Source organism: Balaenoptera acutorostrata, chromosome 13 (assembly GCF_949987535.1).
Source record: "Balaenoptera acutorostrata chromosome 13, mBalAcu1.1, whole genome shotgun sequence".
NCBI classification, from domain to species: domain Eukaryota; kingdom Metazoa; phylum Chordata; class Mammalia; order Artiodactyla; family Balaenopteridae; genus Balaenoptera; species Balaenoptera acutorostrata.
This window is the reverse complement of record NC_080076.1, coordinates 68,977,441-68,992,169: the sequence shown is the minus strand read 5'-3', so window position 1 is coordinate 68,992,169 and position 14,729 is coordinate 68,977,441. Positions and strand designations below refer to the sequence as shown.

The following is a 14,729-nucleotide window of genomic DNA, read 5'->3' as shown; positions in this document are numbered from 1 at the left end:
ATGCCAGGCGCCGTGTCAAGTAGCCATGGCAGATATTACTTTATTGAAACCTCTCAACATTCCTGTGAGTAAGTACTATCTCATTTTACAGATGTGGAAACTGAGGCCCAGAGAGACGTGGTTATTTCCCAAAGTCTCACAGCCAGCCACAAAGCCAGGCCACTCCCTCCAGAGCCCCTACCCTGTCCTGCTTTTACTCTTAAAATACTCAAAACGGTGTCAATTGCTCGAATCTAGTTCCTTTTGTTTTTTTAAAGCAGTGAAGCCCTCTGTCCAGTCCCCACAGAGAGAGCGGGAGAAGCAGAGGGCTCTGGGTGAAGAGGGGCTGGAGGGGCTGGAGGGCCCGGGGCATTGGGCTCAGGTCCCCCAGGCAGCCCCGAGGCTCCTCTGTGGACCATAGTTATGAACCCCCTTCTCCAGCCTATACTGGGGCACCTCCGTGTGCTTCTCCTCCCTCCAACACAAAGCTGGGGCGGGCACACTGCGAACTTGCAAAGCGGGACCTTGCTCAGGCTCTCGGCAGCTCCCCTAGTCTGGGATGCTAACCAGTGGTGCCAGTGCCCCGGTAACCAATATGTTATCGTGACTCACTAGGAAGGAGGCATTCTGGAGAACTAACATCCCTCTTCACCGAGTAGTTTCTGAGCCTGCTTTTATCAAGTACTCACTATCAGGCTCTGCTTGAACAAATGCTTCACGACGCGCATTATCATACCAGAGCCTCAACATAACTCTGTAAAAGATGATCTTTTTATAATACCTCCACTTCCCAAATGAGGAAACTGAGGCCCAGAGAGGTGGACTGACTCGCCCAAAGTAACACAGCCAGCTCATGGTGGGGCGAGGACGCAAACACAGGCAATCTGACTCCAGACCCTGTTCTCAAAACCACTGCTACGCACACTATGCATATTACCAACCTCCCTAGAAGCCGAATAAAATCAATTTCACACAAAGCGTCACTTCGTCCTTGGTGATTCAGAAAGCACTTGGGTATCTTTCAGCCTCCTGAATCACCCCAATAGCCTTTGGCTCTAGAGCTACTCTGTCCAATACAGTAGCCAACTGTCATATTTTAAAATTTGGATTCAAGTAAAAATTGAGCTCCTTAGTTGCACTGGCCACATTTCAGGCACTCAAGTTACATGCAGCTGGTGGTTCCTGCAGTGGACAGCGTAAATGGAGACCATTCCCATCTCGGCAGACAGTGCCTTTGGACGGAGTTTCTGTCACAAAATAGGTTTATACTGACCACACATTTCTTTTTTGACTCAATTCTCTGCTGCCAACACTGTTTACATGTGACCCATCAATCTTTGATCAGAGTACAGTGAAGCATGCGAAAAAGCACAATCCTGGCTACTGACTACAATTCGTGGTGTCTGGACTCCCGTCCGGCAGACGGGCTGGGCTGTATTTATTAGAACACCACGTGCCAGGAGGCCCTGTCCCCGCCACATACCTAAATGGCATCGGATGCGGATGTTGGTGGGTCCGTAGTGCTCCGTTATCACGGTGCCGGGGCTCAGCACGGAGATGCACGCGTTCCCAAAAACATTGTTCCCAATACAGGTCCGAAGGCTTCCAAGCAAGCGGTACGTCCGTGGGCACTTCCTGCAGTTCCGGGGGACGCAGACCCCCTGATTGACCAAGTAAAAGGTGACCCACTCCCCACTGGGGGTGCTGTTCATTTTCCAGCCCTGCGGGAGGCTGCAGTTTGGAAAGGCTTTGTACAGGGCCTCAAACTCGCACAGGATGGTCTGGAAGTTGCGCTCCAGCAGCTCCACGTCATGCTTCTGCGCGTCCCGGGTGAAGTAGGGCGAGGTGGGGAGGTCGGGCAGGAAGAAGACCTCGGGCTTCTGGATGGAGGGCCGGCTGCTGAGGTAGCGGCCCTGCTCGCGGATGCCCTTGTGGATGCGGCCCATGCCGGACCAGGAGTAGCGCTTGGCGTACTCCTGCAGGTTGTGGTAGAGCTTCTGGTTGAGACCCTCACTGCGGCTGCAGCGCACGCACTCGGGGGACTGGCAGTACACGAACCCGTTCTGCAGCCCCGTGGCCTCGGGGCCCTGCATCAGGGCATTGACCGAGACGTAGGGCCGGGGCTGCTCCCTGCCCACGTGGTAACAGTACCACACGAACAGGACCAGCAGGCAGGCCACGGTGACCGCGGCCGTGGTGTCGCAGTCCCGCACGGACTGGATGCCGGTGGCGATGCAGTCCCTCAGGCTGTCCAGCGACCAGCTCCAGGCCACCAGCCACTCGAGCGACATTTTGGGGGAGCTGTTGGGGATCCGAAGCGAGGTCAGCTGGTCAGTCCTCGGGGATCCCGAGGGCACGCATACCATGCAGGTCAGTGTAGGGGGTGAGGGGCGGCTGGGGCAGGCGGGGGCATGGCTGCCACGGTTCCTCGGGTCCTGCCAAGGGCAGCATGGACAGACGTCTGTGCCCAGCCCCCCGCTCCCGGCAAAAGTCACTGCGGATGGGGGCAAAGGAGTGGCTTTAGGTCACGTCGGCAAGTGGGGCTGGTCACCGTGAAATGACTTTTTTAGGCAGTCCAAACCTGAGATGAAAAAAAATAATAATAAACCGGCATAAATTTCTACACCTGGAAAAGTCCTCAAGTGAAACGCAAAGCCCCAGCTCATTTTGTCAGGTCTCTGTTGGAAGGGGACACGCTTCTCCATCCTGTACCTTCTCCCTCCATTTTACCACCACCCCCCTTCCCAAAAGGCCAGTAGTGTTTAATCTGCGTCAAGTACTGCTTGATAATTACAGTAGTCCCATCTGTTTTGTGTCATCCTTAGGAGGTGCTGTGATCCCCATTTTATGGATGAGGAAACTGAGGCTCAAGAGGTCCTGTAACTCACCCCAGTTCACGCAGCCGGGGCAGGGACACAGAGCCCATCTCACTTCAAAGCAATATCTATCCATTTTGCTATGCTCTTGCATAGTAGGTATGTAATAAATGCTTATTCTCCTTAAATCTCTGTACCTTTTATTAAAGAGAAATCTGGATTCAAAAGCATCTTACAAATGGTAAAGGAATTTGGAACTGCATATTCTCCATTTTACTTTCTCTTTTCACAGCACTTCATCATTCTTATTTAATCTCTCTTGCCCTTCTGACATAGGTTGCGCTTAAATCAAGCTGGAAAAGGAAGTGGGCTCCCTGGGGTCACATCTGTGGTGGACACCAGGCATTTTCTGTCTACTCGCTTGGGAGGCTATCTACTGGCCTCACCCATGGGATTATGAAAGTGAAATGATGGATAGAATGAAAATAGAAGCCCTTTCCGGTCTGTCTCCAAAACACACAGAAGTGCTGTGCTTTGCCACGTATCCTGCCGATGGTTTGGGCCAGTGTCTAGCATGCTGATTATCCTAACAACCTAAAAGATGATCGAAGCCCAGCTGTCTCATTGCCTGGCCATGTTTCCCAGGTGAAACTCTCTGTCCATCCTGCTCTAATTGGATGAAAACAGCCAGGTCTAAGTTCCACCACATGTGTAATACATTCCCTCACCTCGAGGAGCAGAATAATGCAGAAATTTCGCTTGCTACCACGCTCTCCCTTGTCTTACAGGAATGTGAGAAGGCAACTAACAAAAACAGGAAAGCTGTACCCTCCCCCTTCTCTGGGGACTAAATTTGGCCCGAACATTCTTGCAATGTAGCAGAGAGGTTAAGAACCCAAACTGGGCAGGTCACTCCCCTCTCTAAGTCTCAGTTTGCTCATCTGTAAGACGGGGTAATGCTCCTCTCATTGGATCAAGGGGAATGATGGGTTGAAAGCACTGATGATCACATCATGATGACAGTTCAGAATGTGCTAGTGACCGCTGTGACATGTGGATTCCCATCTCTATTAGCCAGCAAACCACAGGTGGGCCATCAGGGAAAGGTATCTCAGGTCTGAGAATTCCAACAGCCAAAGATGTGTGTTGCCACACATCTCAAGGAATGTTTTTTTGGGGGGGGGGGTGTCCCCAGACATGCAAAGCTATTAAAATTAAAGGGGAACCTTAGATTGTCCTTAACTCCCTACTTATATCTTCCCAGCTTAGGCTGAATAAAGATCGCTTGACTATAATATTCAGTCAGAAACGCATATGCTGAATATTCATGGACATTTTTATGTTTCTAGGAAAAATACAAGAGTCGGGAGGTTAGAAGCTAAATTTTTTCCTCATACGTTCTCCATTTCTTCACAGATTTGGGAGAAGAGGGAAAGGCTGGGCGCCCTGGATGGAAACAGACCCCCTCCCCCACTCACCCCGGGGCCCTGCTTCTTGACTAGTCCCCCCATAACTGGCAGCTGTTTCCTCTTGAGGAAAAGGGAAGGAAAATCATGATGAAAGGTATTTTGTTTGCAAGCCATCTCCCAAACAGAACCCCAGGATTCTTAAAAAAAAAACAAAAACAAACCCAGTCTCTCAGGAAGAGAGGTTTTTCTTAAATGTTCTAAGAGTGACATGATGATCATTTAACAAACACCTGTTAAGTGTCAGTTCCCATCAGCCCTGCTTGAAGTTTAAGTCAATCAAAATGAAGACGCGGAGTACCGGGTAGATGACTAGGGAATCTCTCCATTGGACAGTCACACCACTTACCCTCTCCCCAGGGAAGAGGAGCGTTCACCAGCCATGAACGCTCCCTAGGCTGAGCTATAAACAAAACGCAGAAGATCCTCATGCCCTGGACCCCAGCTTCAGACCCTGCTCACAAGATCACAAACAGCACTGAGAGCTCAAGTAAGGACTTTTCACATCTGTCACTTACTTTTACCCAAACTACACTGGCAGGACCCTGAGCCCAGAGGTGGATTAACAAGCTCACAGCTGAAACGTGACACTAAATTAAACCTTTACCTTTGCAGGGTGATTGGCAGTTTATCAAGTAGGTTCAAACATCTGACCCTCATAGACCCCGGCCCTGCAGCTGGGAGGGCATGAATTCCACCCCCTCCACTCCCACCCCCCAGCTCTTGTCTCTGTGTCCACAGTAACTTCCAGCTTCCTTTACACATCTGTTCCCATTTCTTGTCCTCATCAGGGATGGGGACACCTCATTGCAGGTCTGCACTTTAATAATACGCAACTCCAGATCTTCAAAGTCAGCCAGCTCTGGGGAATAGGGTCCAAATTCATGGCCACTTTTTGGTGAGCAAGTCCAATCAAATATAACTTCTGACACAATGAACACCCAGGGAGAGAGACACTCGGCTCAAACCTCGTTAATCCAGTTCACATTACCAGTCCAAGAGGCTGCCCAGTGCCAGAGAGCTTCTGCTCACTCTCAGGGTACCCTAGAAGCCCCCCAAGGAGCAGGGCAAGGAGTGTGGCATGCACCCAGGAGCTTGAGAGCTGCCCTGGAGCCAGCCCTCTGCTGCGGGGAACCGGAGACCTCTCCTCCTCACTTTCTTGGCCAGCTTTTTCAGTATTCACCCACTCAGGAGAGTGGGGGAAAAGGGGAGTGCACAGGATAGGTTAATACAGATGGTGACCGCCAGGAGGTCGGGGCGGGAAGGGGGGTGGGGTGGGGGGAATGGGATGATGGAAAGGTACTGACAGGAAAAGTGGGCGATTAGGGAAGGAGGCTTATGGTGATAACTCATGGGACAGGGGAGGAGGATCACCACGGGAAATAAGGGAAATGGGTGATGCACAGGGATGGGGGGAGGGGGAGAGCAGCAAGAGAAGGGACCAGGGAGGGTGGTGACCGAGAAGGTGATGGTGATGGGGCATGTTAACACGGTGGACAGAGTCGTGAGGGGGCAAGGGGACGAGGAGGGTGATGCCCGGCCGGGGCCGCGAACACTGCCGAGGCGGCGGCGCTCAGCACGTAGCGAGCGCTGGGCGGCGGGGGCCCCTCGGCCGGGCCGAGATGCGGGGCGCTGAGCGCCCTCAGCGGCCGTGCCGCCGCGCGTGGGGACCGCGGGCCTGCAGCCGCCCGACCCCCGCCTCCTCCCCATCTCGCAGGGTCGGTCCCGTTGCGCCGCCGTCCTGCCCCGCAGCCCCCGGAGAAGCCGCTTACCTGCGCCCGAGCGCGCGGGCGGCGGACGCGACCGCTGGGGCAGAGGCGACGCCGCCGCCCGAGCGTGCGGACGCCCGGACGCCCCCTGCCCACCCCGCGGAGCCACTACCCCGCTGCTGCCCGGCCCACGCCGCCGGAGCCCTAGCCGGAACCGAGCCGGTCCCCAGCCGATGCCGACGCCGCGCTGCGCTCCGCGGTGTCGCGGGGACCACAACTCCCACAATGCAGCGCGCGGCCGGGCGGCTCAAGGAGGGGGTGCAGGCGCGGGCGGGGCAGGGCGGGGCGGGGCCAGCGCCGGGCTGCCTGAGGGGCTGGGCCGAGACCCCCAGCGGCCGGCGGCGCTAGTCGCACGCGGTGTGACCCGGGGCCGGGATCGCACCGCCCGCTCGCGTGGCTTTTGCGGGCGCGGCCGTGGGCCCGAGCGGGGAGACGCACTGCCCTCCCAGTCCCTGGGCGCGCGCAGGCGGGCGGGCGTTGGGTAATTCGTGAAGTCCGACGGGCGTTAATTCACCCGCTCCTGGTTCTCCCTCTTTGCCTCTGTCTGTTCTCCCTCCCTTGGTCTCTCTCCTTTCTCTGGTTCTCCCTCCTACATTTCCTCCTTTCCTTCTCTTTCACTTTCCCTCCCTCTTCTTTCCTCCCTCACTTCCTCTTGCCCTGACACCCTGTTTCTTTACTGATTCATTCATATACTTAAGAGGCCTCGCAGGCACTTGGAATGAAACCGCAAATCCTTAAGTTTCATGGAAGAAAAACTCATTCGCTTGATACAAATGATTATTGGGCAACCTCTCGGGCTAGCCCTGAGCTCTCTGGTGAGCAGTCCAGACGCGGCCCCTGCCCGCAGGGAGTCACCGGCTAGCCAGGAGTAGGCTGTGCCCAAGTAATCACAGGTACACATCTACAGTCACCTACCAGGCAGAGTGGTTACCAAGAGAAAGGACAGGACAGGATGAGAATGTGTAACAGAGGGGCCTAATGCGGGGTTGGAGTCCCCAGGGAGGCCTCTCTGAGCAAGTGATGTTCGAGCGAAGGCTGTAGGAGACAAATAACAGGGGCCATGGGTCGTGTTGTGGGCTCCAGGGGAACTATGCATGAGTGGGTTCTGGGAACACGGAGTGGGAGGGCCAGCCCACAGTCCATCCGTTCTGTCCCAGAATCCACCTTGCCCCTTCGCAGACCCCACCTCCCACCACCCCCACACCCAGAACCCACCTCTACCGTGTCCCAGAACCCACCTTGCCCCTTCCCAGAATCCACTTCTCACCCCGCAACCCAGAATCCACCTCTCCCTGACCCAGAATCCACCGTGCCCCTTCCCAGAACCCACCTGGTCCCTGTCCCAGAACTCACCTCTTCCATGCCCCAGAATCCACCTCACCTTTGTCCCAGAACCTACCTCTAGGATGTCCCAGAATCCACCTTGTCTCTCTCAGAAACCACCTCTACCATCTCTATTATTGCTCAGAATCCACATCTACTGTGGCCCAGAATCTACCTTTACCATGTCTTAAAATCCACTTCATCCCTGTCATCTCCCCCCTTTTCTTAAGTCCAAAGGAGGAAGAACTTTTTTTTTCTCTTTTATTCCGGATGCATACATTGGGAAACCATAAAATGCATCCGGATTTGCTCCAAGTGTGGGTAATCGACACAGGCATCAGATTTAGAAACATTAAACATGTTGTATCTTTTCACTGCCAGCCTCGGAATGGTTGAGCCTGGGCAGGGTGGAGAAGATGGGAGGGTATTTGGTGCATGTCAGATTCAGAAAGTTGCTCAAATTTAGACTTCTCCAAAGACACATATGTTCAGTCACTACATCACACTGACAGGGATGAAAAAGAAAAATATTCTTCATACAGTTGTAAATGTGTGTTCCATTGCTGGACCACACCATCTGTAGTACATTATGTATTAATATTGTCTATAAATCTTGTAATTATCTTTGACCAGTGCAATTATATCGCTCTGTGTTTGTTAAGAGCATTTATTTGTTCAACGGCAAAATTACCATACACACGTTTTGCTAACCCTGCTTGCCATTCTTTCCTTTGGGAGACCCTGGGAGGTGAATTCCCCCCAGAAAAGGGTATCCAGGCCTTCCAGAGGGAGCTTTTGGGTGAAAGCTCACGATAAATTTTCACTGTGCTAATGGAGGAGTTGAGATAAGGGCCAAGTGCTTATAAATTGCCTGGCTTCAGCTTGGCTGTTACCCGCGTCCTCCTCCTCTCCCTGTTGTCTCTAGGGCAGTCATTCCCGACCCACTCTGAGGCTGCACAGCCTATCATTATGCTATCTCGTACACTTGTGGGGTCCACCCAACTCCCTCCTCCTACAGATGCAGTCACTAGGGGTCCAGAGAGAAAACATGCCTTGCTCAATCAAGGTCACAGCAAGTCAGTAAGGGAATGTGTAGACCCTCGACAAAATACTTGTTTGGTGGGTGAAAGAAACTGGTATAGTCACTTTATAGAGCAATTTGGTAGTATTTGCTAAAACAACAACAACAACAAATATGTTTCCCCTAAGAACCAATAATTTCACTACTCTATATCTACCCTAGAGAAATTCTAGGGTAGATAAAGTAATAGTAACTTCTTCATGTTATATAATACTGGGCAGCTATTAAAAAGGAAGAGCTAGATGTATGTATAACAATATAAAGCTCCTGAACAAATGATAAAGCAAAAAAAAAGCAGAATTCTACGTGCAGTATAATTTCATTTACATAATATGCACATATACAACACAAAACGTTACTCTATGGTTTCTGTGGATGTATACACATATTTATGTAAAAGCAGGAGAAAAGCACTGGAAGAATACCCTAGTATGTTCTCCTTTTTAAAACTTAAAATAATACAATGTTTGTAAATATAAAGACTATCCCTCAGAGAAAGCAACTTCAAGGGACGTCAAGAAGGAATGAGAATTAGACATAGTGGACAAAAGGAATTCCAGCATTTTCTGTAATGTTTTAACTTCATTTAATATTTTCAAAAGGATTTAAATGCTCCTGGAACAAAAAGCAAAAAGGACAAATGACTTATTAGGACTACCCTTCTTCCCTATCTCTCAACCACCCGGCTCCCTTTCCTTGAGAAAATCATTATAACCAATTTCTTACCCATTTTTCCAGGAAAATGCTATGCATTTGCAAATATACAGAAGTATTTTAACTTTTAAAAAAGGAAAAGACACGGATGGTCACTCTCACCACACCTACCCAACATTGTACTGGGCCTTCTCACCAGTGCAATAAGGCAAGAAAAAGAAATAGGAGGCATTTGGAAGAGTAATTGAAAAAAAAAAAAAAATTCATAGTAGCAACAAAACAAAACTGTAAAGAACTCAGGAATGAATTTAACTAAAATGGGAAAGATGGGGGGAAAAAAATGAAATAAAAATATTGAACCAGACGTGAGCCTGCTGCTGTGAAGACCGGGATAGCTTGCCTTAGACATTGGAGTAAGTGAATTAATTAAAATTTCTTCGCAAATAAATTGTGAATAATGACAATGTATGCAAAAACTCCCAAAGAGACATCATAAAAATGTCAGTTTCCCCAACTGACCTATAAAATTTAAATCAATTTTTATGACAATCCCAATGTTTTCAGGCAATGAGATAAATCTTAAAATTTATAGAGAAAAGCAAAGGGCCAAGAAAGCTAAAGACAAAATGAAATTATCTAATAAAAAATGAGCCAAGGATAAGACCAGGCAAGTCACACAAGAGGAAACACAAATGGCCAGTAAACAACTTGGAAGGTGCCGCGCCCATTGTTCATCATGGAAAGGCAAATTAAAACCACAGTGAGATGCTGTTTTGCTTTCATCCTGTTGGCAAAAATTGAAAGGCCAGTTGACGCCAAGTATTGGTAAGGCTGTGGAGCAACAGGTGCTCTTGTACACTGCTGGTGGAGTGTAAATTTGCACAACTACTTTGGCCCTCTTTTGTAAAGTTTGAAGGTGTGCGCACCCCCCAATCCTGCCATGCTACTTCCTGGTATATGCTCCAGGGCACTGATTTTCAAACTGGGGGTTCCACTGATGGTTGTAGAATTGACAGAGTGAGTCATGACCACGATTTGAAATAACGAAATAGACAACAGACAATCAAAAATTACGAGAGTGTTTCTGAAAGTGTCCTAAGAGTACTGTGTGTTTGTGTGCATGGGGGTGTTGCACTGGGTCCCAGTGTAAAATGCATTTCTGATAGCGGGTGGCAGTCAGGTCAATTTGAAAGCCTTTGCCCTAGAGAAGTTTGCAGAGTGGGACGCGTACAAGAATGTACATTGCAACATTTCGTGAAAAATTGGAGGCAACAAACATTATCAAGAGGAAAATGCACACATAAATTCATACAAAGGAATATGATATAGCAGGTAAAGTGCTTGAGACAGAGCTAAATGTTTCAACATGGATAAATCTCCAAAATATAATGTTGAGCTGGAAAAGGAAACAACAGATTGGTATTATAGCATAATATTGATATTAAGTGTGAACTCGTGCAAAGAATACAATATGCTGTTTAGGGAATATGTATATAATATTATATGTTACATATGTGTACATATACACATATATACATTCAGGAAAAATGCACATATTAATATATGTATTAATAGTAAAAATCTTGCATGGGGACAATTAATGAAAATTCAGGATAGTGGTTATTTCTAGGGAGGGAGTATAGAGGAGAGGGAGTAGGATTGGGGAAGGGTACGTGGTAGGGGGGCTTCAACAATATTTTAAATATTTTATTCCTTTCAAAAACCAAAGCAACAAAGCAAAATGTTAAGATTTGCAAAGGAAAGTGGTAGGTACATGAATGTTTGTCCTGTTATTCCTATGAATGTTTGAACTATTACACAATTATAAATTATAAGGAGGCAATTTGATTAGGTAAAACGAACTTTGTTTTTAAAGGTCTGGGTTGCAGGTTTCCAATATGACTTGAGCTACTTGGAGATCTTCCAGAACAGCTGCTTCAACTGTGTTCCAACTTTGAGGTTCCTAGTAGCCCTGGTAGGGGCAACAAGAGAAAGGGGACGAAGGGAGTGGGGTGACAGGCACACGCCCAGGGTCTCTTAGTTGCTTGCCTCTGTGCAGCTGGCTTTTCGTTGGCTTCTGTACTTGTATTTTAGTTCCTAAAACTAAAATAAGTTTGAATACCATTGCCCTAGGCTACCCCAAATAAAAACTAGGAAGCTTTGGGGGATGTGGGGGAGGGAAGGATTGGGAGTTTGGGATTAGCAGATGCAAACTAGTATATATAGGATGGATAAACAACAAGGTCCTGCTGTATAGCACAGGGAACTATATTCAATATCCTGTGATAAACCATAATGGAAAAGAATATGAAAAAGAATATATATATGTGTAACTGAATCACTTTGCTGTACAGCAGAAATTAATACAACATTGTGAATCAACTATACTTCAATAAAATTAAAAAAAAAAAAAAAAAAGCTAGGAAGCTTTGCTCTGAGCAACATCAGGATAAGCCTGAGTCAGAAATCCTAGGGAATGAGTTTGCATATCTCTCCAAATAGCTTTATCACATTGGATGATACACTTTGGTCGGTTAGCATATACAGAGGAGTAATTCTATCTCTCCAGAAAGCAGAGCCACACTTCCGCGTTATCAAATGCTTAATGGATTCCAAGAACAAATCTAAATCACCTTGAGCTGATCCAATAAAGTGCTGCTAACATCTCTTTTGCGTTTGAACAGACGGTGAACTTCCGGCTTACAGTGCAAATAGGTAGAACCAGACGTGAGCCTGCTGCTGTGAAGACCGGGATAGCTTGCCTTAGACATTGGAGTAAGTGAATTAATTAAAATTTCTTCCCAAAGCCATCACCTGTTTCTGCCACTGTCTTCCACTGGGTCACCACCCAGCCCCCGCTTGACCTGGCTCACTGCCTTCATCTGGACTACACCAGTCATTCCTCAATCTCCAGAAGCTTTGGAATAGCTTTGGCTGGGCAGGGAAGGTAGGTGTGAGAACCTATCAGCCTCTGTGATGGAAAAACAGCCATTAGAAGCATGAGCAGGTTTATAAGATCTTTAAGAGAATCAGCCCTCTACCAAACCAGGAATAGACTTCAACCTCTAAATGAACTAGAGTGTGTTTTGCTTCCTTTCCCACCTCTAAGAGCCTTTGTTGGTGGTCACAAACTGTGACCAATATAGCCTTCCATTTGTGCACCCAGTGGGTGTTGGTACTAAAGTTGTTTAACAACCAGTACATCATGGCACCAACCATCAGAATGGATGCAGACTATTAAAAAACAGGCACGGCCATATCAGTGCCACATCAGCCTCAGACCAAGTGGTAGAGAAGTCTCATATTCATGGAATTCATCCAGGCTGCCTCTGAGCTCAGGAGCAGACATATCTTGAAACTCCCAGCTAGAATGGAGAAGCGTCCTCTCATTCTGAACCCACTCTTTCTACATTCCCAACAGAGGGAAGCTGAGAAGTCACCTGGGAAGACTATTTATTCAACACAGAATTGTTGAACATATACTCTGTGCTGTGCCCACTGAATATACGGCAGTGATTGAGTACTGGTGGCCTCTGTGTTAAATCCAGCATGAATATACATTCAGTGTGGCCCACAAGGGGCTTTTAAAAATTGTCAAAATGAAGGCAGAAGACCTAAATAGACATTTCTCCAAAGAAGACCTACAGATGGCCAACAGGCACATGAAAAGACGCTCATCATCGCTAATAATCAGAGAAATGCACATCAAAACTACAGTGAGGTATCATCTCACACCAGTCAGAATGGCCACCATCAAAAAGTCTGCCAAGAATAAATGCTGGAGAAGGTGTGGAGAAAAGGGAACCCTCTTACACTGTTGGTGGAAATGTAAATTGGTGCAGGCACTATGGAGAATAGTATGGCAGTTCCTTAAAAAACTGAAAAAGAGTTGCCATATGATCCAGCAATCCCATTCCTGGGCATACACCCAGACAAAACTCTAATTCGAAAAGATGTGTGCACCCCTACGTTCATAGCCGCACTATTCACAATAGCCAAGACATGGAAGCAACCTAAATGTCTATCAACAGATGAATGGATAAAGAAGATGTGGGGTATATATATATACATACATACATATATATATATATATATATATATATATATGAATATTACTCAGCCATAAAAAGAATGAAATAATGCCATTTGCAACTACACGGATGGACCCAGAGATTATCATACTAAGTGAAGTCAGTCAGACAAAGACAAATATCATATGATATCACTTATATGTGGAATCTAAAATATGATACAAATGAACTTATTTACAAAACAGAAACAGACTTACAGACATAGAAAGCAAACTTATAGTTATCAAAGGGAAAAGGGTGGGGAGGGATAAATTAGGAGTTTGGGATTAACAGATACACACTACTATATATAAAATAGATAAACAACAAGGACCTACTATATAACACAGGGAACTATATTCAATTTCCTATAATAACCTACAGTGGAAAAGAATCTGAAAAAGAATATATGTACGGTATACATAGATATATATACACACACATATATGAAACCAAATCACTTTGCTGTACACCAGAAACTCACACAACATTGTAAATCAACTACACTTAAATTTTAAAAAATTGTCAACCCTAAAAAATTAGGAGACACCACATACAAACCAGGATTTCCAGCTTCTCTTGAAAAATGGCAGTTTCTGGCCATACTGGGACTGATTTCTGCAAAACAGCAAACTGGCTGGTAGGAGGTTTGCTGCAGTCACCACCCACTGTCTACTGCTCCCCAACACCAAGGATGACTGTCACTTGCCCCCATCACTGACTCTGCACTGTGTGTGTTTTTATAGTAAGAACTATTTCTCTGCTTTCATGTCTCTGTCAAAAGTGGGAAAACAAAAGCCAGACCAAGAGAGCTGAATGATTTTTATTAGTCTTGGCCACTTCCCCTGTTTATGTTACCTGACATGTTCCACAGGCACTTGAGTTTGTAGCTCCCGGAATGAAACGATGCCAAAAAAACTTTAAAAAATGAATTTCTGCCTCTGGGAACTTGCAGGAGTGAGGATTAAACCTGACAACCTTGGGACCTGGTAGCAGGCAGAGGGGAGGAAGGAACAGTGAGTGCAAAAGGCTTATAAGTGTGAACAATCTTGCCATGTTTAGGAAATGGCAGAAAGCCCATGTGGCTGGGGGAGGGGAGAGGGAGCGTGCAGGGAGAGGGGTTTGGAGAGCAGGCTCAGGCTTCTTAAGCCCTGGGAAGGAGCTTGGGTTTTATTCTAAGTGGCTTGACATGTATTCTGCTCGACAGCCACAAAGGCTCCAAAGGCTCCCAAGGCTCTTGAACGACACTTGGTTATTAGTCCTTGTAGACGGAGGTAGGTTAGAGTAGCAGTAACAGCAGGGGAGAAGAGGTGTGGGTCAAGCTGGCTTTTACCTAAATGATTGGTATCACTCAGGTGCCCAGAAGTGGGGAGATGGCACACTCCCACTGGGTCATTAGAGGTGGGTTTAATACCCACAAGAACAACTAAGTGAAGTGGAGCTAGGCAATCTACCCGAAAAAGAATTCAGAGTAATGATAGTAAAGATGATCCAAGATCTTGGAAAAAGAATGGAGGCACAGACCAAGAAGATACAAGAAATGTTTAACAAACAGCTAGAAGATTTAAAGA

General features: G+C 47.4%; 1 protein-coding gene across 5 annotated transcripts in view; it reads right to left on the bottom strand.

Annotated features, from left to right (window-relative positions):
- The window catches only part of ASPHD2 (aspartate beta-hydroxylase domain containing 2), a 41,929-nt gene extending 35,697 nt beyond the window's left edge, over positions 1-6,232 (bottom strand). For all 5 annotated transcript variants that reach the window (XM_057526090.1, XM_057526089.1, XM_057526091.1 and 2 more), the window contains exons 1-2: positions 6,034-6,232; positions 1,463-2,560 (exon numbers count right to left, since the gene is read on the bottom strand). In XM_057526090.1, coding sequence (XP_057382073.1) covers positions 1,463-2,345 — 883 coding nt within the window. In that variant the 5' untranslated portion in view covers positions 2,346-2,560; positions 6,034-6,232. The remainder of the gene's footprint in view (positions 1-1,462; positions 2,561-6,033) is intronic.
- Between the last annotated feature and the right edge of the window lie 8,497 nt (positions 6,233-14,729).